Here is a 23,331-nt window from a genome sequence, read left to right as displayed (position 1 = left end):
TGCGGCGCGCTGCTCGCACCGCGATCTCGGAGGTCGCCCCGGGAAGTAGCGTCGCGTGTATGTGAACCTTCGCTTAAACTGCAAAAGTTGCTATTTTTGAGCCCCCTTTTTTTTCTACTAACAACTTTTAATTAACCACTTAAGCCCCAGAAGATTTTACCCCCTTCCTGACCAGGGCCTATTTTGCGATTCCGCACTTCGTGACTTTAACGGACAATTGCGCGGTCGTGCGACGCTGTTCCTAAACAAATTTGACGTCCTTTTTTCCCACAAACAGAGCTTTCTTTTGGTGGTATTTGATCACCTGTGCGATTTTTTGATCATGCGCTATAAACAAAAAAAAGAGCGACAATTTTGCAAAAATAACAATATTTTTCACATTTTTTTATATGAAATTCCCCCCAAAAAAAATGTAAAAATCCAAATTTTTTAACATTTTTGGCCAATTTGTTTTCTGCTACATATGTTTGGTAAAAAAAATCACAATAAGCGTATTTTAATTGGTTTGCGCAAAAGTTATTGCGTTTACTAACTAAGGGAAAGATTTTTGTAATTTTTGTTGTTTTTTTTTAACGAGTAATGGCAGCGATCTGCGATTTATTTATTTTTTTGCGGGACTGCGACATTGCGGCGGACAGATCAGACCCTTGACTGACATTTTTGACACTTTTGGGGTTACCAGTGACATTACTACAGTAATCAGTGCTATACATATGCACTGTTACTGTAAAAATGACACTGGCAGGGAAGGGGTTAACTTTATTGGGGAAGGAGGGGTTAAGTGTGTCCCTAGGGGCGTGTTTCTAACTGTGATTGGATGTGGCTTTACATGTAACAGCACAGATCAACAGTCCTACATAGCAGGACCTTATGATCTGTGCTGTTACACAGGGAAGAATGACAGGCGGCTTTGTTTACATTAGCTGCCTGCCTTTCTCCCTTCAAGGCGGACGATCGCGAATGACCGGCGGACATCGGGTCCGCCGGTCACACGCACGGAGGTGTCCGTGAACGAGCCAGGGCAGGAGCGCGCCCCCTATTGGCTTACAGGCTAGTGACGTACCCATACGTCACTTTGCCTGGCCGGAGCTGACCGCCGCAGTATATGTACTTGCGGCGGTCGGCAACCGGTTAAATACACCAAGTAAAATGTAAAAACACAACAAAAACTATTTTTTTTTTTTAAATGTATTTTTAAAGAGGCATACATTTGCAGTAGCTGAAGTGATTTTTGTATTAAAAATATGCTGTCTTGCACCTTTTAAACAAAAAAAAAAAAAACATTAGGGGCATACTGTGGCAGCTGAAATGAATCGTGCTGCTGACTTTCACTGCAGTGCTTATCTCATCCTTTGTGAGGTTCCCCACAGACTGCTTCAAAGGTTGTTTGTTGTCTTCTAGGGTGAATGATGGCCTGCATCATCTAACCCACTTTGGCTGTCTTGAACACAAACACAATTTGCTAGGGAGTACCCTAGCAAATTTACAAAAATAAAGCTTTTTTTAGGGTGGAATTGGCCCAGGTGACATTAAGCCTAGATTGTCCCGGTGCAGTTATTTACAGAGAAAGCTGAAACATGTTAGTCCCTGCCAACATCGCAGTGCATAATCCTTTTCAGAAACACAACCTCAGCCAGTTTAGGTAAATCCTGACCTGCCTGTCAATAGCCTCCTGAGTCTGAAGGATAAGGATCGTTGGCCTTGCTGCCCAAAACAGAATCTGCTTTTCTCTCTTACAGTGCTGGACTAGGGATCTGATTAGTTGCTCTTAGAAACAAGAATCCTTCAAAAACTTTATAGTGTGAGAAGAAATTGGGGCACTCAATATAAGACTGCACAAACATGTAAAGGACAAGCAAACTGCATGTAGGTGGAGCAGAGGCCAGAATTAAACTCTGAACTACAAAGCAGGATTGCTATTGAAACCCTTGTGTGTTAAAAAAAAAAAAAAAAATAGTCTTCAGGTTGAGTAAATAGACTGTCTTAGGTGGAAGCTAAAGACATTTTATATGCATCAGCTTTGGCTCTCTATGCCTTCTATTGCATGCTGTTTATTTTATGGAAACCTCTGTACTAACTAAAGCCTACCTAACCCTAATCCCTATCCTGATGACACCCAAAGCAAATGAATACCCTTGGGCTTGGATTTGTTGAATGTTCTGTGTAAAAAGATGTTTAGAAACATTTCTTTTTCTAGTATTCCAATCTCTGTTGAATCTATTTTAATGTAAACCTCTTTCTACACAGTGGCACACAATTGTTAAGCTAACTCAAAAGTTTCCTTGCTGTTTTCTTTTACCAATTTTAAAGGACAACTCCAGCAAAATGTAATGTTTTAGGTTTATTATGCATTACATACAGAAGATATGCAACATGTTGTACTTTTGTTGACTGCACTGGAACACACTGTACTGGTGTGAACGAGAGCTATTGCTATCCATATTAAACACTGTTTATGCAGTTTTGATGCACGATAAAAATGCACTGGAAAGCATCTGGTGTGAAACAGACCTTACACCTTCCAGTTACAAAGATCGCCCACAGTTATTTGTTTTCTTTATACCAAAGGTGAATATATGAATGGGGAATCCTCATGGCACCATTATTTGGCTTTGTCATAGCTGTGGCAGTTGGATGGGAAGTGGGAATGAGGGAAGCTTACTTCTAGAGTCCCATATAGATGAAAAATAAGGCCAGCATGTAAATCTGCTTACTAATGAACACACAAAAATAAAGTTTTAGCTGGAGTTGCCTTTTACTGAATGTAACAAAATTGTATCCTTAGTTCAAAATCTGATTCCTGTCTTCTCTTGTTTGACAGAAATGGAGGATGCCCCAGTGCTTCCCCGTGCACAACGGGTAAGGCATTATTCTCAGAGTGAAGAGACCCCTTCAGAGACCTTTGGAGCCATTCACGAAGAAACCACAACTCTGCCTCGCAGTAGCAGCACCTCTGACATCGTGGGGCCCTTTGCAGCTGAGAGACTGAAAGGTGCAGTGCCTGTTGCAGACCATCCTTCCCCTCAGACTTCGGATCCCTTTTGTGCTAACCCACACTGTCAGGAAGCACCCCTAACACAGGCCGATGGCAGTATATATGATCACCTTTGCCAGTTGGCTGGCTCAGCTGGATTGACAGATGCAGACATTGAGCAGGGATGGTATGAGGAGTTAGAAGGGACAGATCTTTTGCCACGTTTAAGGGCTTTTTTAAAAGAGGAAGGGTTAGTAAAAAATAGATTGGCATCCACATCTGTGGATAAGAAAATGGAGCATTCTACAGAGCTAGAGCCATGTGGTAAAGGAGAGGTCTATTCAGTCTTTTCCGAAGGGCTTCCTTACACACATTCCAATGTTCAACAGTCTGAGTGTAGTGCAGGCATAGAAGAACACGTTCCTAAAAAAACAGGGGGGTTAAAAAGTAGTGGTAGGAGCAGGGATGTCCATGTAAGGATTCTGGCTGATGGGGAAATCATTGACGGTGATAAAACTGGCATGGAGCAAGGTGACCGGAAAAGAGCTTTTTTTAGACAGCAAGCTGCTGAGGAAGATGAAGCTTTTGAATTGCCATCTTCTCAATCTCACCACAGTGAACATGGGGCCAACATAAAGCAAATGTGCGAGTCTATGACACATAAGGCCAAAGCAATGCGCCGGAAACGCAGCACTGTGCAGGTCTCCTTCCGCCCAGGCACTGAGGCGGTGCTCTTCTGCAATTCCATGGAGAACAAAGATGCCCCTTGGAAGGCCAGGCTACGGAAGTTAAGTGGTTTAAGTTCAAACTCTTCCATTGTTGTAGATCCAGGCAAGCCAACCGCATTTGCAGCCATGGGGGCAGTGAGATTAGCATCTGGAATTAGCCAGACAGGTAATGACCAAACTGATGTAACTTATCCTCCCTCTCAAGTGCAGAAGGAAGCTGGCCGCACGAGGCCGAGGTCTAGCAGTCAAGAGAGAGCCCCTTCTCATGCTTCTTTAGGAGGCGTATACAAAACTGTTGTCCATGCTCTCTCGAAACCTAAGGCCAGCGTGTCCCTGCAGAAGCAGCACAGGACGGCAGCCGAGGCTCCACTGAAGGACCTGTACGGTCATGTTATGGGCTATTTTGGAAGGAAGGCAGCAGGTGAGATCCTTCAGCCCTGGGATGCATTCCCAGAGCACATGCAGAGACGCAACACCCGTTTGGCTTTGTATTGCAGATGAAAAAACCCCAGCTGCCAGCAATCAGGAGCTTCTTTTGGGATGACTTGCTGCTTTTTCCTCACCCAATGCCTCGTTGACACCCTCTCTGGGATCTTTGCATGTTGGCTCCCTTGTGCCTGATATAACCTTTTCTCAAAGTGTTGCTCCTTACCTTTTTCAGCATCTCTGCTTTCTGTACTAACCCCCTCCCTGTGAGGTGAGTGCTGCTGTTTTATGGCCAATATGTTCTTTTCCTTGATGGCTAGGGATCACTTTTGTTCAGTGTTTTGTCTTTAAGTCATTTGTTTTGTCAGCAGTAACTTGTCCGATACAGAATGGATGAGAAGCATTTCATTCTTGTTAACAGATCACAGATGACTCATAATCTCATTGCTAAAACAATTGTTTTATGTGTTGTTTTCTTTTCTTTTCTGTTTTTGACACATTGTAGCTCATGCTTTCACATTTATACAACTGGCTAAAACAATACAAACATGGCACCGGATGGTCAAGCGTAAAAGCGTTTTGCTCTAGTTTTTTACAGGCAAACTGCAAGAGCACAGTCTAATAGAACAACAATGACTGATTATAACACAATGTCTAAAACCTAGTACACACCACTAGGTTTTTTTCGTTGAACTGAGCGAGTTGAGTAGAAAGAACTGACAGCTCCAGTAGGAGCCTCTGTACTAACAATCTGATGTTAGTACAGTGATCACTCCCACTGAGCTATTGTGTTCTGACCCCACGCCCCCCCCCCCCTTCTGCCAGAACACTCCAGTCAGTGCTCTCAGCCAACTAGTTTTCCAGCATGTTAACCCGACAAAGGCCAGCCTGGCTGCCATACACACAGGCCGAATGTCGGACGGATTTTATTGAAGCGACGTTCGGGCCGGTGTACTAGGCTTAATGCTGAGTACACAACGGGAAGTTTTTTTTCCCGTTCAGCCCAGCGTTTGTCAGATGTGTTAGTACAGGGATTTCCCCTCCCTGAGCTTTTGCGTTTTGACAAGGGGACTGCCCTCTGCTTTATTTCTTTAAGCCCCATGAAGACATGGATACATAGCGCTTTTTGTAGGCACAAGCAAAGGATGGTCAGGTCGAAAACACACTTCCATTGGAGTATAGTAGGTGACCCCACTAAAGTTATAAAGAGTTAATGGTGTTACCTTGCTCTAATAATAGTAAAGTAAGTTGTATCACCTTGCAGGCTGGGATGGCTGGCAGAGGTGTGTCAATGACAAATGTGTCTGGACGTAACAAATCCTTTGACAGATGAGGCAGTTTGCTTACTGTGTGTATTTTAACTGTGCATTTTATATTCTATGGCCAAATGTTTGTGATCTCTTGACCATCACACAGATTGGAGCTTGTTGCACATACCATTTTAAAACCACAGGCATTAAAGCTGAAGTCTAGGTAAGATCTTCATTGCATACACACATTGCTCCAGCTTGGACCAATGTAAGTATGCATATCTCCTACTTGGGGGTTCACTTTGGATGCTAACAATAACTGTAGTAGTCAGTGCTCACTAAGCACTGCAGCAATTCATAAGAAAGCTTTGTATTTTTAATGAATACAAGGCATTTTTCAAATGAATAAATTTCTTGTATTCACTTGAAAAAAACAAGGCATTCTGTTAATGGTGGCAGTGCCAAGTGAGCAAGCGATACCCTTTGGTCATTGTACATAGGGAAAGCTGCTTGGCACAGGACTTGGGAGGTAGTGTAGGCCAACTCCTACAGTAATTGTCAGTTTCCACAATGGACCCTCAAGTATGAAATATGCGTATTTAAATTGTTCTAAGCTGGACCAATAGAAGTATTCAATAAGGATCATACCTGGAGTTCGACTTTAATATGCAGTTGCACTCAACATTTATGGCTTTAACAGCTTGTGCTCTTGCTCAAGATTTTTTACAACAAACTAGCCAAATTATCTCTTTGTGCATCTGGCTTGATCACACTGGATCAAAAGAAAAGGCTAATCTCCAAATTGTTTCCTTTTAAGGATGTAAGTGCAAATTTGCTTAAAATGTATGTGTATGCTCTTGCTTTACCAGAGCTCCTCGCTGGAAACACCTAAACATATTCATTTGGAGAATATTCCACATACTTTTGGCCATATAGTACTCAAGATGAGCTTTTTGCAGTAAATCATTTCCCTAGATTTTCCTTATTCTAGTGTGCCATCACAGTGAGTTTCAGAGAATGCTCTGCAGAGGGTTTCAGTCCTTAACTAAGCTTGGGGTACAAGGGTATTGATAAGTGCTTGGGTAAGATGCAACAGGCACCATTTTATTCCTATTGCCAGTGGAAAGAAAGAGCTATTCTGACATTTTTTATGTGTTCCTTTAAACATTAACTTTTTAGATGGAAAAATTCCCTTTTGCAGTTCAACTGTGTGTTCCGGTTCAGTTTCTGAACTGGTAAGACAGTCCAGTTGATTTGAAATATCTTATTAGGCCTTGTTCACACAGGCATACTTAAGGGTGTTTTGCCTGTAGAGGATTCTTAGATGTACTGTGCAACTGCATGCAGGCAGTGCCATTCATACCAACTGGAACGCAGCGGCTGCATGGATACAGTTACCGCTCCCAATTTGACATCCATGTGGATGCGGATCCCTGAAAGCAGACTGTGTGCATTCAGAGATTCACACCAGCACCTACACGGATGTCAAATAGGAAGCTGTGTCAATGCATCCACTGCATTCCAGTTGACATGAATGGGACTGCTGGAATACCCGTGCAATCCGCACAGGCAAAACGCCCCTCAACTGGGTGTATGCTTAAGTACACCCATGTGAATGAGGCCTTACTGAAGTTTACATAAACAGTACAAAAGTGTTTTCAGGCCATACTGTGGGCATCCTCATACAAATCAAACACGTAAGAACACACTGTGCTAGTTTGCTGTGTGGTTTCCATTGACATGGCACTTACTGCAAGTGTGTGCTGGCATTTGTGTTTCTGTTGTATCAGAGTTTGTGTGTCTATGTGGGAATGCTGGTATCTGGGAATCAATAATCTGGTTTGTTTTACGTAATAACTACCTGTATTCTGCTTTCCTGAGAAAATGGTCCCAAGAAAGTTCTCAACTTCCCTTGTTTTTGCCATGCTGTTTTATTTGAACAGAATACATACAGTAAATATTCAAAGTGAGGCTTCAGATTTAAACAAATGTCTCTCCTTTCATTGGACATGTGCTGTGCAATTTTCACAAGAACTACATGTTCAAAGTCATAAACAGGTACAGTGTCAGTTAGTTATTGAGAAGTAGCCAGTAGTGCCAGAAGTGCTGCACAGTATGAGGAATCGTATTAAAAAGTGTCTGCAGTTGGAACAGAAGTATATTCACAAGTAATCCAGTTTGATCAAAGAACAAGGAATGATCATTTGTACTGCACATTTGATTCTGTCTCTTAAAGGGGGCCTTTAAGGGTGCATTTGAATTGGCACAATGATCATGTATACCAAAAATTTCAATGCACGTGTGTCTGTGTAATATGCTTTTTGCAGACACTACTAATGTTCAAAAGCACAGAACAATGCACCTCTGTACTTTTTTTGGTTTTCTTAATTGCAATGTATAGTAGTTTTGTATATGTTTTCTTTAAACAAAACACTTTTTTTTTTTTTTTATAAAATATAAAAAACAAAGTGTTTTTTTGTCAAGTAAATCTGAAATATTGTATATTCATATTTAGTATTCTCATATGATTTGTTGACAAGACTCTCCTTATCTCTCTTTAAAAAATTACAAACTGACTGACATCTCCCAGCCAGCACCATATAATGTTTCATTGAGAGAGAGAGTCGAAGGGTAAACAGCTCATGCTATTCCCTCTCCTTAATTAACAAAATAAAAAAAAAACAAACAAACATTATTTGCTGGGAAAGCAGAACTACACCGAATCAGAAACCAAAAACTTTATTTGATTCATTTTTCATATTCAAAGCAAACTTCGACATACATGAATGTCTCCATGCTTTATTTTACTGAGAAATCACTTTGAAAAACATCCCCTAGCTTTTCTGCTCATGGCCATCTTGAGTAAAGGCAGATGAATAATATAGCATTTACTTCATGGAATCCATCTTCCCTTAGCTCAGGCATGCAGGCTGGCAGAGAAAACCCCTCCTGCAGACTCCTGGGATATATGACATCATTTGCCTAGGCATGGAGATCAGGAAATAACTGAAGAAATGTAAAATAAAGTTTAAACAAGATGAATATGATCTACTTTCCTATCTATAGGCATACCCCACTTTTAAGTACACAATGGGACCTGAGCATGTATGTAAAATGAAAATGTGCCTAAAGTGAAGGAATATCTTTTTTCACTTTTCAATGTATGTAAATACTCTAGCTCTATGGGAAATCTTGGTTGGCTTAACATTAGCTCTATGGGAAATCTTGGTTGGCTTAACATGGCACTGCTCCCGAACCATAAGTGACAGGGATACCAAACTCGGGGAGCATGTTAAGAGGACCCAGGACTACGGCATGGTAGATTACCTAGGCAAGCTGGCCGATCCCAAAATTTGATATGTTGTATTCCTGGGTCCCCTCTTGGTGCTCTCCAAGTTTGGTGTCCCTATCACTTATGGTTTGGGATCAGTGCCATGTCAAGCTGACCGAGATTTCCCATAGATGTCAATGTTAAAAACCGGGAGCAGTGCCATGCCAAGTTGACCAAGATTTCCCATAGACACCAATGTTTCTGTAATCACGAGTGTACGCAAAGTGAGGGTTCGTAAAGCGGGGTATGCTTAAGGTTTACAAATAGTCAGTGTTGATTTGAGAGAGTGAAGTTCCACTTTAAGAGTCGGTTCACACTATGACGACACGACTTCGGGGCGACTTGAACAAGTCGCCGTGCACCGCGACTTCGGTGCGGCTTGCACTGACTTCACATAATGGAAGTCAATGCAAGCCGCTCCGACTTCGGCCAAAAGTAGTGCAGGAACCTTTTTCTAAGTCGGAGCGACTTGAGTCGCTCCTATTAGAACGGTTCCCATTGCACAGAATGGAGCACGACTTGTCAGGCGACCAAGTCGCCTGACAAGTCGGAGTAGTGTGAACCGGCACTTAGTGCTTGTTTTTTAAAATATAAATAGATCAGTTAAAAAAAAATATATAAACGTAAAAAATGTGACCAAATACAAGTTACTATGGTGTCTCCACAATTGAAATTTGCCAAAAAAATCTGTTTTAAGAAGAAGAAAGCTTGGCTTGTCCCTTTTTATTAATTTAGCCTTATGATATAATTTATCATTTTATGTAGGTTGTGACCATGCACCAGCACTAACTCAATGCAAGGCAAAATAAAGGAAGATTAAATTTTAGCTTCACTTATAATGTAAACCATATCTAAACCCAAAAACAAATGTAATATATATTACATATTAATATATTGCAGCTTATGATTGCTTGGATGAGGGGCCAGCCCTTGGTCTGTTTTTTCTTATGTTTTTTTTTTTTTTTTTCTTTCTTTCTTTATTTTCTCCTGTTAATCTTGTGAATAACACACTATCTGTCCCTGGGTCTCTATTTTCACTGCTTCACTATATTTATTGAGGGAGCCATCGTTGTCACTCGCACTACGTTGATTTAGACTACAAACATGTATTCCTCCCTTCATTCCAGTTACATGGTGGGCAGGGGAAATTGTGGTTTACAAAAGATGGCTGGGAAGAAAGATAAGATGTTTTGTGCTTTCAGTTCACAGTATGTGACAAGAACACTGCATTTCTGACAAGGTCCATATTTGCGGAAAATAATCTTTCTCTTTTGTTCATTGATGGACACAGCTCCTGATCTTCTTAACCATTGGGTTATACTTCCCCCTACAGGAGTAGGACACTAGGCAGAAAAAAAGTCTGTCTACGCCTATGGGCAGTCCCAGGGGGTATACGCCCTCTCTCTGCTATTGATACTCCATTTTTTTTTTCTGCCAATCAGGAGTAAGGCCCTAGTTCCTTGCTGGGATTTCTGTTCCTGGCAATTTATATCTTTTTAGATAGATTTTTTTTCTACTGCTTTTTTTTCCCTGTGAGATCTACAATCAACTGCTGGACTGGGTGACGGGCTGGATAATCTAGATCCAGTGGTCACCCCAGTCCAGCTTCACGCTAGGTTGGCCGTTACATAGCCCCACCGGACAGGGGCTGACCTGCAAGTTAAACGCCTCACGAGGTCGCATACGACCGGGTCTTGGCCCGAGTCCCAGCGGTCCTCCTGGCCGACAGCCCCCTATTTCCATGTAGAGGAGGTTCTATCTGGAGCGGTGCCCACCTGGTTCCTGGTATGGTAAGCAATTTTTTTCCCTCTCTCCCTGGAAGGTTTGGGGGTGGACGTGAAACCCTCCTTGGGACGGTCGGACCCCAGGGCTCACCTCCTTCCAGTTAGGCACCCCTCCCTCATGGTAGTCCCTGTGGGCCATTTCACCCCCCAACCCCCCCCTCCCTCTCCCTCCTTCACTTGCGCTCGGAGGCTGTGGGGTGGCCTGGTCCACCTTCTGGGGTTGAGGGCAGGATGCTGTGCTGGTGGTGGGAGTGCACCGCCGCTGACTGGGGTCTTATGGAGTCTTTGGAACACATTTCCCCACCTGATCCCCTCTCAGAGGCTGCGGGGCCCTCTAGGTCCCAACCATCCATCGATGCACTGACGGTGGTCCTGGAGTCCTTTTTTGTTCCAGATGGAGGTGGCTTTTGGGCGGCAGGAGTCACCGGCCTTTAAGGACCCGCCGACAGTAAGGCAGAGGCTGTGGCCTGCAATATGTACTCTTTGGCAGCTGATTCGGCACGGAGGCCGGTATTTAACATTGCACTGGTGTCGCAAACTCTTGAGTGGGCTAAGCTTTTACGCCATGACCTGGGGGGGGGGGGGGGGTCCAGGGGCTGCAGTTTATTTATTTATTTATTTCAGGTACTTTTATAGCGCTGTCAATTTACGCAGCGCTTTACATATACATTGCACATTCACATCAGTCCCTGCCCTCAAGGAGCTTACAATCTAAGGTAGTTTATCTGTGATGCCTCATTGGATACGGCTCCCCTAGTGCAGTGGTCCTTCTGCTTTTTTTTTTTGGTTCAAATGCTTTTAAAAAGGCCTCGACTGATCTTAATTTTCAAGGAGATTGTCTGCTTTGGAGCTACCCTGGATGACATCATTAAGGGTCTCACAGGGTGGAAGAGTACCTTTCTTCCACAGGTTAGTAAGGGCAAGGACCCTCGTCGTAGGCGTGGGCCATCCTTCTCGGCTCATAAGTTTTTTCATCCCTCAGGAGCGACTGACAAGGGATCAAAGCAAACTTGGTCTGGCAAGATGAGAGCGGGCCTCTTCAGACCCACGGACATGGCTCCTTCAGCATGAAGGTGCGTCCTCACTCGCTTTTTTTTCCTGCCTAGTGTCCTACTCCTGTAGTTTCGCTCTTAGTTTCGCTCCTTGGACAAACTCTAGAAACTGCAGGCTGCAATTTGTCTCCTGCTGTTCAGCCGATTGTCATCCCCCTGGACTTGCATGCGTCTGCTGGGCTTGATGGTGTCTACCTTCAAGGCGGTCTTGTTTGCACAGTTCCATACAAGGTCCCTGAAAAAGGATATTCTACGTAAATGGGACTAGAATCCGCAGTGTCTGGGCAATCGGATCCGGCTGAGCCGGGGAACAAAAGTCCTTCATATGGTGGCTTCCTTCTCCGGCGCTTCGGCTGGGCAAATCTTTCCTCCCTTTGTATTGGACAGTGGTCACCATGGATGCCAGCCTGTCCGACTGGGGAGGCGTGCTCGGCAAAAATTCTGCTCAGGGGTCTGGACACTGGAAGAGTCCAGACTACAGATCAATGTCTGGGAACTCCGAGCGGTCAGACCATGGTGCCTAGACCATTGAACGGATCATCTTCTGTCCAGTGTGCATTCAATCTGACAATGCCCCGGCGGCTCTGGAGGTAGCCAGCGTTCTAAGGTGGGCAGAAAGGTCAGTTCCAGTCCTCTCTGCCGTACATCTTCCCGGGGTGGGAAACTGGCAGGCGGACTGCCTCAGTCGGCAGGCTTTGAACCAAGAGGAGTGGTCCCTTCATCGGGAGGCGTTTCATCAGTTGTGTCTCCAGTGGGGCATCCCCAAGGTGGATCTGTTGGTGTCTCGGCTCAACAGAATGGTGCAGAGGTTTGTGGCCTCGGTCATGGGTTCCTCTGGCGGATGCCACAGATGTGCTGGTGGCCCTGTGGGGTCAGTATCGTCTGATTTACGCCTTCACTCCTCTCAAGCTTCTGCCAAGACTTCTTCGCATGATCAAGGCAAAAGGGATTCCGATCATCCTAGTGGCCCCGGACTGCCCTCGCCAGGCTTAGTACGCCGATCTGGTGCGGCTGGTCACCGACTCTTTGGAAGATTCCTCTCAGGGAGGATCTGCTGTCCCAAGGACCAATCTTCTATCCTGCTTTACAGTTGCTGGCTTTGAAGGCTTGGCTTGAGTTGGTGATTCAAACGCTGTTAAAAGCTTGGAAATCTATTTCTAGAACGATCTACCATCGTATGTGGAAGACGTACATTGCGTGGTGTGAGTCTCTTGGGGTTCCTCCTCGCTCTTTTATCGGTGGCTCGGATCTTGACCCTGCTTCAATGGGGGGTTGGGCAGAAGCTAGCCTTGAGTACTAGCAAGGGCCAGGTGTCGGCCTTAGCGGTCTTTTTTCAACGGCCCTTGGCCTCAAACTCCCTGGGGTGTACTTTTCTTCAGGGAGTTATGCACTTGGCCCCTCCAGGGCGGTCTCTGTTGCCGCCTTGGGACCTCAATTTGGTGCTCTCAGTCCTCCCAAAGTCTCCTTTTGAGAATTTGTGGGAGATTCCCCTGCTTACACTGTCCCAGAAGACGGGCTTTTTGGTGGCGACCTCCTCTGTGCGCAGGGTGACGGAATTGGTGGCGTTATCCTGTCCACCTTACTTGGTGATTCACAGGGATAAGATGGTTCTACGCCCCTGTCTGTCGTTCCTTCCAAAGGTTGTCTCTGATTTTCATTTGAATGAAGACATTGTGTTGCCTTCCCTGTGTCCCAGGCCTCAACATCCTAAGGAAATTGCCTTGCATACCTTGGATGTGGTCCGGGTAATTAGGGTGTACCTGGCAGCTACGGTGTCTTTTTAGGAAGTCAGACTCACTATTTGTGCTCACGGATGGACATCGGAAAGGTTTGTTCGCTTCCCTTGCGACCATTTCCAGATGGATCAGACAGACGGTGATTCAGGCCTATTCCCTCAAGAGTCAGTTTCCTCCTTTCCCTGTCAAGGCGCACTCAGTGCCTCCTGGGCCTTCCATCATCAGGCGTCAGTGATGCAGGTTTGCATGGCAGCCACCTGGTCGTCGATGCACAACAAGGTTCTATAAAGTGGACGTGTTGGCACCTGCGGATGCTTTTTTTTGACGCAAGGTTTTGCAGGCTGCTGTTTAGAGGACCTGTTCCTCTTTGGTTTGGGTGTGTGTTGTTTTCAGGTGGGCTCCAGTTGTTTTGGTTGAGCTCCTGTTTACCTGGGGCTATAGTTTAACCTTGGGAATTTCTTTTGCGCTGTTCCCACCCCTCATGTTTAACACTGCTTTGGGATGTCCCAATGGTTAAGAAGATCTGGAGCTGTGTCCGTCCATGAGCGAAAGAGAAAATGGGATTTTTGACTTACTGTAAAAATCTATATCTCTGATATTAATTGACACAGCACCCACCCCTCTGTGGAGTTGTAATTTTTCTGACACTGCTTGTAACAAAAATGGAGTACCTATAGCAGAGAGTCTATCCCCTGGGACTGCCCATAGGCGATGCCGGGCTTTTTTTCCCTGCCTAGTGTCCTACTCCTGTAGGGCGCAGTATAACCCAAAGATTAAGATGATCAGGAGCTGTGTCCGTCAATGAACATCAGAGAAATGGATTTTACGGCAAGTCAAAAATCCCTTTTTGCCTAAAAAATTAAAACGAATGCAGCCACAACAGAAGAATCAAATATTTTCAACTTGCTAACACGTTTAACTGTTTTAAAGATTCCATTTTGCTCTCTTCCTTTGCATGTCATAACCCCCCTTCTTTGAGTGTATAATTTTTTTTTGTGCTGACCCAGCTACTCTGGCTGCCCCTTACCTCCCTAAACAGCCTTTTCTGTAGAAGCCAAGGGAAGAAGAGAAGGGGAACACTATACAGTATGGTGACAGCTCTGAGGATGCTAACATTACATCCAAGATGGCAGCACTCAACAATAGTATTAGGGCTTTTGGATGTTTACACAAAAAGAGGAGGTAAAGAGATTTAACATACCGAAAGGCTTTTTCACAGTACTAGCTGTGAAAATGTTGAATAGACGCCCTCAAGCACTTGTTCTGGCTAGCTCAGTAAATTGATTTAAAAAAAAAAGCGTAATATATTCCTAAATGCACAAAATATAACTGGATACGTACTTCTAGATGTAATAACACCAGGGGTAGTTGATCTGGGGATATCGAATTGTCTCCTGGGGGATCAGGAAGGAATGTTTTTTCCCCCACTGGTGCGAATTTGATCATGCTTTATTGTTTATTTATTTTTTCCTTCCCCTTGATCAAATGTGGGTATAGAATTGTGTATATGGAGGTTTTCTATTACCTTTTTGTTTCCTGTTATTTGAACTAAATAGACTAGTGTCTCTTTTTTCAACCCGACTAATGATGTAACTGTTAAAATGTATGGTTTTACAGGTAAGTAACATGCCTAAAATATGTTAAAACATGCAAAAACAGCTGGCAGTAAAAAGGGCTAATGATTGGTAATCTGCAATATATTGCATATTTGTTCTTGGGTTTAGATAGCCTATAAGAGAAAATCAATCCAAACTAGAAGCCACGGAACAATTGATTTGGCTCAGAAATGTTGTATTTGCCTAGCCGTGATTAGCGATGGGCTCAGGCATGTTCAAATCGAGCCTGCCAGGAAGCCAGCACTGCACACTGCTGATTAGACAGCCTGCATATGTGTAGCTTCCGGTCGGGAAATGCCTCCCTGCCTATGAATGGCTTTGTGCAGTCAGTGGGGGCTTGCTGGCGGGCTCGATGCAAACACGCATTACTATCACCCATCACTAGCCATGATGTTTCAAAGCTTAGATGTCCCATTGAAGCGGTCAAAAGTCTCCTCGCTTTCCTGTTTTATTTCAGTAAAACTATGATGAGATACCAGCACTTCTCCAGCAGGAAAAACATTGGCATGTTAAAGTCAATGTGCCATCACCTTAATCAGAACGTACCTAAAGTATGCTGCACAGCTGGCCTGATTTCCACTTTTCCACAATTAATAAAACCAAAAACCAGCAAAACCTGCGCTTAATAAATAACACAAAATAGCAGCCAGCACAGGCCAACACTTTTCCACAGTTGGTGTGCATGGTGCTGTTGATTGTTGCCAGAAGTCAGATGTGTTTGCATTGCATTTGTAACACAGAAAAATGCACAAGAATGAACATACTTATGCCTCATGCACACAGGACTTTGCCACTTTTACATGTTTTAACTTCTTTTTATTTTCAGCCTCTAAACGCCCCTCTGTTAGCCTGTGTGGTCACGCACACATAGGTGTTACAGGTGTATTGTAAGTGGACCATTTAAACCTAGTACACATGGGCCGAATATCAAGCAGCATCAGCTGGTTCAATAGAAATCTGATGGCATTCTGCCCGTGTGTACTGCAGTAGATCTGACAGAAGCCAGCTTCTGTCAAAGGGGCATGACCGAAAAAGGTCTGCCGATCTGCTGAGAGCTCTGACCTGAATGTTCTAGCGCGGGGGGGGGGGGCGCAACCCCCTGTCAAACACAATAGAACAGCAGGGGGGGATCGCTGTACTAACGTTGGATAGTTAGTATAGCGGCTCCTCCTGGACTGTCAGTTTTTTTTTTTCGTTCCACCCTGCTGGGTGGAACGGAAAAAAAAAATAGTGTAAACTAGGCTTTAGAGGTTGAAGAAAAACACCATCACTTGAACATTCCGGAGGGGCGTGAGCAGAAAGAATGCTTGACATGCCTCAATGCACCTTAAACAGACCTTTTTTTAAGCTGCTTTTCTTCTGCCAGGAAAAAGGCATTCAGAGGAGTTGGAGAAAACACCCAGTGTGCATGAGGCCTTAAAGCAACTACATTCCTGTGCAATTCACATGCGGCCCAGGTGCAGTGCTATTTGAGCCCCTTTAATTTGAATGGGTTCAAATCACACTGCTTTGCACCAAAGTAGTGCACTACTTTGAAAAATGCACTATAACTGGATTGCATAGTACTTTTGTACCATGTGATCTGGTGCAGGCAAACCCACTGCATTTGGGGTGTCGTTAACATTGCACTGACGCCCACAGCAGATCGCAAGTGCAGTGCATTTTGAACTCAGTGCTTGAAAGGTGCACAGATTTCCATTTTCCTAGATCGCGTTCTTGTGTGAACTGAAGTTTAACAGTTTTCCAAAACAGTTACATTCAAGACGCCTTGAATAATAGCTGTTACGATTACTAGTGTGTATATCTTATCTCAAAACCAAATTGATGCCATTGAATGGGTGGTGTGAAAGCTGATAATGTGCAGCACCATGGCATCTTCAGACTAAACAGAAGCTAAAATAGCATCTTCCTTGGCTGTAAAGGATAGGAAGATGTAGTTCTGCTTTAGGTATCTTGTGACAGTTAGTGCATGCAGGGTTAAAGTGATCTGGTACCTCTTTTCAAAGCCCAGATCTGGACCAAAATTAACACCAGCCAACACACACCTCTAACCCATCCTTCACATTTTTTTTTTCTTACTTTGTGCAGCAAAAGACATCCCCTAAGTTGGTCGCCCGGTCCCTTGCCGCAGTGCCATTTCCGGGTAAGAGGGACTAATAGTCCAGAGCTACAGATGCACCCCTAGGTGCGGTCCCCTATAGTCCCCAACTGCTGACATAACTCCACTTCTAAGTCCTAAAGAGGAATACACCGCTGGACAGGCAAAAGAAAACATCCACATTATACTTACAGTGATGTGGACACCCTAAGAAGAACCCTGCCTCATGAAAACAATAGAGTAGAAAAAACTCAGGATTGGGGTGTCATGTGGCTATAGTTTAAGGTAAGTAATAAGGCCAGCGATCAGTTAGATTGGTTAATATTCATCCTGAGATGGGCTATACACTTGTAAAGGTACTGCTTAAGAAGACAACACAAGATTCTGTTTTTTTCGCTAGAAAAGCTTCGAAGGTTTGCTTTGTAAACTAGGCCTGACTTCTTCAATTCATTGCTAGTTCATGCTGACTGAATATCAGATGTACAGTGAGACTGCCTCAGTGTACACTGACTACAAGAAAATATTGACTCACAGAGCCCACTGGTAAAGTACTCTACATCATTGGAGGAAAGGATTAAAGCAGCTGTCTGATGACGAGGGAACATTTTAGCCCCAGAAGCCTGTTTCTTTGTTACCTTTGGACTTCACAATGAAACGAATACTCTTGGACTCCTAAACCTTTAGTGTGGCACTCTTGTTTTCCCCTAAACCTTCCTGTACTCTCTTGAGGCCCTTTAGCGTCAGAGAGTTGCCTAACCAAAGTCATGGAGTCCCACAATATGGACTTATCTTAATACACTTGCTAAGAATTTTAAATCCGATAGGGGAACAGAAAAATTCTAGATAATGACAACTGTAGTGTTTGCATATAGGCCGGTAAAAAAAAAAAATATATATATATATAACATTTTTCAAATGCTTTATTTTTCATAAATATAGGCGAAAACAAACCATACCTTTCACCATGTATTGTGCACATTTACTTTTTTCGGATATTTTTTGTAAATGTATCAACCTATTTGTTTTTTTTTTTTGTTTTGTTACTTTTTATATGGGTTATTCAAAGATTAGAAATTTTGAAGATGTAGAGATCAGGAAATCAGCAGAAGACAACAGGAAATGCCTGCTTCTACTATTTTTTGAGGAATTCTCCTTCTTAGCAAATGGACATCTACCCTTTCTCTACCCTGCCAGCTCTGCTTCAAGGAATGACAATGCTTTAGAATTTTGCCCAAATTTGACTAACTGCTTGTTAATGAACCCACAAACAGTTCTGCACTTACTAATTCCAAACACAGCTACAACAGTGGTGAAACCCCTTCCCTAACAGCATGCTTCACCCCTGTATAGACTATTCCCTGGTTGTGTCCCAGTAAGTCCTTGCATTATTGCTTACCATTTAACCTTAGTTAAAGCATACCCTGAATTACTTATTTCTCCCATTTCCTTTGTAGTTAACAAGGAAGATTTGACTTCACAGTTAAATGCCCTTAACAGTGAGATCAACTCAAGCTCCAATATCCCAGATCTAATGGATGAATTTATTGCAGAAAGGTTGAGGTCAGGCACTGGCCCAGTAAGTATCTGATTTACTGTATTTTTTTTTATTGTAGTCATGTGATATTGTGAAGTCCAGAAAGCTATTTTGGGTGTTCATGTATTGGAGAGGACTCTGAGTGATTCTCTGTCCTAAAATAAAACTGACATGGAAAAAAATTAGACAAAGTGTAATGCACATCATCTGCTCAGCTTTGAAAAGAAAGTGAAATGTGTTAAACCGCATTATGGCCTCGTGTGAAGAAAAAAAAGTTAGGCCCATCTTATTTCATGATGCTGTGGCTTTAAGAATGCTAAACTGATAAGTCCAGACCTACTGGTCTGCTGGTCATGTGCGGATGTAGTGATCTTGTAATTTTGTTATAATATTTTACATATAGAACAAAAATTAAATTATTTTTTAGTTCATTAGTCAGTCAGGTCATTTTGAAATCATTATGTTAAAGTTTGGTTTAACATTGGACACTTAAAAAAATAAATAAAAAAGGTATTTGACCAAAAGCATTTGCTGTAGATTGTTTTGTAAAGAGACGGGTGATAAGATTGCCCTTATCAGCCTAAAAGATTTCTTCTTCATAATCAATTTGTTTTACATCTTGCAAATGTGTAGCATATAGTTCACCTGGAAGGACTTAAGTGTGTAATAGACAGAATGATCAATAATGAAAATATTTTGAACTGTGGATATTGTTATTTATGCAGAGACAGTTTACCTCCATTAGCTAGAGTTTAGACTAAGATTTTATAACCTGGATGTAGGGTAATTGGTGGGAATGTGTTCTTCATCTTGGAAGTATATTTTTTTGATTAATGTGATTGTAACGTTCAAGTATATGATATCTAGTTATCTGATGACTACGAGTTTCACCTTTTTTTTTTTTTTTCTTCTATTCTTTTTCTCCCCCAGACACTTACACGCAGAGGTAGCAGCCCTGGTAGTCTAGAAGTTCCAAAAGATTTGCCAGATTCACTAAATAAACATTGTCAGATGCGTCCAGCAGATGATCCTGGTGTTCCATCAGAGTGGACTTCTCCAGCTAGTGCTGCCAGTAGTGATCTGCTTAGTTCAGACAGCCACTCTGACTCTTTTAACGCCTTCCAATATGATGGGAGGAAATTTGAAGGTGAGCAGTTTCACTTTTATGACTAACTTTAGGTATGTGGCTACTGCCATAGCTAAGGCATATTAAAATGTAATCCTAACTAAACTTAAAAATGCTCCCTCTTAATACCCACAGTGCATCCAGAAAGTATTCACAGCGCTTCACTTTTTCCTCATTTTGTTATGTTACAGCCTTATTCCAAAATGGATTAAAATGTATTATTTTCCTCAAAATTCTACAAACAATACAATGACAACATGAAAGAAGTTTGTTTGAAATCTTTGCAAATTTATTAAAAATAAAAAACAAAAATATCACATGTACATAGATATTCACACCCGTTGCCGTAACACTCAAAATTGAGCTCAGGTTCATCCTGTTTCCACTGATCACCCTTGAGATGTTTCTTCAATTTGATTGGAGTTTACCTGTGGTAAATTCAGTTGATTGGACATGATTTGGAAAGGCACGAGCTAGTCTATATAAAAGCCCACAGCCATGAAGTCCAAGGAATTGTCTGAAGACCCCTGAGACAGGATTGTATCGAGGCACAGATCTGGGGAAGGGTGCAGAAAATTTCTGCAGCGTAGAAGGTCCCAATGAGCACAGTGGTCTCCATCATCTGTAAACGGTAAAAGTATGGAACTACCAGGACTCTTCCTAGATCGGGCCGCCCAGCCAAACTGAGCTATCGGGGAGATGGGCATTAGTCAGGGAAGTGACCAAGAACCCGATGGTCACTCTGACAGAGCTTCAGCATTTCTCTGTGGAAAGAGAGAACGTTTCAGAACAGTCATCTCTGCAGCACTCCACCAATTAAGACGGCATGGTAGAGTGGCCAGACGGAAGCCACTCCTCAGTAAAATGCACATGACAGCCCGCCTAGAGTTTGCCAAAAGGCACCTGAGGGACTGGGACCATGAGAAAAAAAATTGTCTGGTCTGATGAAACACAGATTGAACTCTTTTGCCTGAATGGCAAGCATCATGTCTGGAAGAAACCAGACACCACTTATCACCTGGCAATTACCATCCCTACAATGAAGCATGGTGGCAGCATCATGCTGTGGGGACGCTTTTCAGCAGGAGGAACTGGGATACTAGTCAGGATGGAGGGAAAGATGAATACAGCAATGTACAGAGACATCCTTGATGAAAAGCTGCTCCAGAGCACTGTGGACCTCAGACTGGGGCAAAGATTCTTCTTCCAACAGTTCCAACAACCCTAAGCACACAGCCAAGATAACAAAGGAGTGGTTATGGGACAACCCAGTGAATGTCCTTGAGTGGCCCAAACTTGAACCCGATTGAACATCACTGGAGATATCTGAAAATGGCTGGGCACCGATGCTCCCCATCCAGCCGGATGGAGCTTGAGAGTTCCTGCAAAGAAGAATGGGAGAAATTTCCGAAAAATAGGTTTACTAAGCTTGTAGCGTCACACTCAAATAGACTTGAGGCTGTATTTTGGTGCAAAGGTGCTTCCACAAAGTATTGAGAAGAGGCTGTGCATACTAATATAGTACAAGTGATTTTTTTTTTTTTTTTTTTCTTTTTAATAAATTTGCAAAGGTTTCAAACAAACTTCTTTCACTTTGTCATTATGGGGTATTGTTTGTAGAATTTTGAGGAAAATAATGAATTTAATCCATTTTGGAATAAGGCTGTAAATAACAAGATGCACTGTATGCTGACTAACCTTAATATACTTACCTATTTTTAGGCTGCTTCTGTCTGATCATGTGACCTGACTTTACTGTGTAAGCCAGCGGCAACTGCAGGGGAGAAGAGGGAGCACCAACAAAGGATGGGCGACATCACCACTCCAGACTTTGCTAGCCGTTGTGTGCTCTCTCCTATTTCTTATAGCTTCCATTGGCTGATATAGGGAGATCACATAATCAGATTAGAGTGGCCTAAAATAGCTACGTATATACATTTTTCTTTTACAAATTAGTCAGTATAGGTGTTAAAGCAGTTGTAAACCGCTGCACTTTTTTTTGTTTTCCTTACCTGCAAGGCAAAGGCATAATGTGCTAGTATGCATCTCATACTAGCACATTGTTAAACTTACCTGAAAACGAAGCATTCCAGCGATGCAATGCCATCACTGAAGGCAATGTCCATTTCTACCCTGTCTTCCTTCCAGATTTGCAGCTCTGGCTCTTTGACTGGCCAGAACCGCGATGACGTCACTCCCGCGCATGTGCGCGGGAGCCGCCAGTCAGAGCACACTGTTCTGAAGAGACGGCACGGTTGGGCATTCCTTCAGAGCGCACGCGCCAGTGACGTAGCTGGCTGCTAGCTCAGTAAATATCTCCTAAACTGTGCATGTTTAGGAGAAATTTACACTACCTATATGTAAGCCTTAATATAGGCTTACCTATGGGTAAAACTTAAAGATGGAAGTTTACTTCCTCCTTTAACAGGTAGAGGGAGCATTTTTAAGATTAGTTAGGGTCTAGCCTGGAACTGCACTTCAACTGTTTTCATTTTGTTATGTCTATCAGGTGATGTGTAATAAAGTTGGAATATGTTTAACCACCTCAATACCAGGCCATTTCTGATACTTATCACATACTGTACATGTAAAAAAAACGACTTTTTCTCTTTCGTTCATTGACGGACACGGCTCCAGAATCTTCTTAACTATTGGGTTATGCTGCCCCCCTACAAGAGTAGAGCACTAGTCAGAAAAAAAGCTTTACCACGCCTATGGGGCAGTCCCAGGGGATATACTCCCACAATCTCTGCTATAGGCATTCAGTTTTTTTTCCTGCCTAGTCAGGAGTAAGGACCTAGTTCCTTGCTGTGATCTTGGTCCTAGTATTTTTCTTTTGTAAATTAAATGTTTTCCTCTTTTATTATTTTCTGTTCCTGTGAGAACTACAATCAACTGGGCTGACAGGCTGGATGTTCTAGATCTTTAAGGTCTCCCCAGTCCGGCTAGCGAGCGCGCGTAGGCCTCAGCTCCGCACTAGGTTAGCCGTGACATAGCCCCACTAGGGCTGGCCTGCGAATTAAACCTCTCGCGAGGCGCATACAAACTGGTCCCGGCCTGAGTCGCATCTTGCCTCTTGGCCCGCAGCACCCCCATTCCGATGGTGCGGTGGTCTGCCTGGAGCGGTGCCCACCCGGTTCCATGGTGTGGTAAGTAGTGTCCCCCCACTCCCCTGGTGGTCTTTTGTGATGGACGTGGGCCTCTCCCTGGGACGGTCAGTCCCCCGGGTTCCCCCCCCTTCCCCCCAGCACCTCTAAATGGTCAATGTGGAGCTTTCCCATTTTTTGTGGGGCTATGTTCTATTATGTCCTCTATGGTGGGCTCTTAAGGCGACCCCCTTGTCTCTTGCGGGGTCTCATAGGTGGTCCATTTGTTGACCCTTGGCCGGCATCCCCTTGCAGGATCGGAGTCAGTGGTCTCCCCTGATTGTTATTGTAGCGGAATGGACACAGAGTGTGGTTTGTGTTGAAAGAGTGAGGGACTCTTTCACTTGGGACCATAATATTTCTGAGCAGTGTCCCTCAGGAGATGTTTGGGGATGCAGATTGCTATAATAGGGCAGAAGTGTTTCATAGACCCATGCTAGTGGGGTGGGGTTTGTTATTGTGAATACCTGAATTCCATTGTCCTATTGTTCCTGTCTGCCTTGTAAGCTTATTATGGGGTGTGTGTGTGT

General features: G+C 43.4%; 1 protein-coding gene across 9 annotated transcripts in view; it reads left to right on the top strand.

Moving 5' to 3' along the window:
* The window catches only part of RALGAPA1 (Ral GTPase activating protein catalytic subunit alpha 1), a 508,613-nt gene that overhangs the window by 182,672 nt on the left and 302,610 nt on the right, over positions 1-23,331 (top strand). For 6 of the 9 annotated variants that reach the window (XM_082275704.1, XM_082275703.1, XM_082275701.1 and 3 more), the window contains 3 exons: positions 2,822-4,123; positions 18,450-18,571; positions 19,460-19,676. In XM_082275704.1, coding sequence (XP_082131830.1) covers positions 2,822-4,123; positions 18,450-18,571; positions 19,460-19,676 — 1,641 coding nt within the window. The remainder of the gene's footprint in view (positions 1-2,821; positions 4,124-18,449; positions 18,572-19,459; positions 19,677-23,331) is intronic. The other 3 variants (XM_082275707.1, XM_082275706.1, XM_082275705.1) reach the window with 1 other exon arrangement.

This window comes from Pelophylax lessonae (assembly GCF_965119305.1).
Source record: "Pelophylax lessonae genome assembly, chromosome: 13".
NCBI classification, from domain to species: domain Eukaryota; kingdom Metazoa; phylum Chordata; class Amphibia; order Anura; family Ranidae; genus Pelophylax; species Pelophylax lessonae.
The sequence above is the reverse complement of the archived record's forward strand: the minus strand, read 5'-3'. Positions and strand labels throughout refer to the sequence as shown.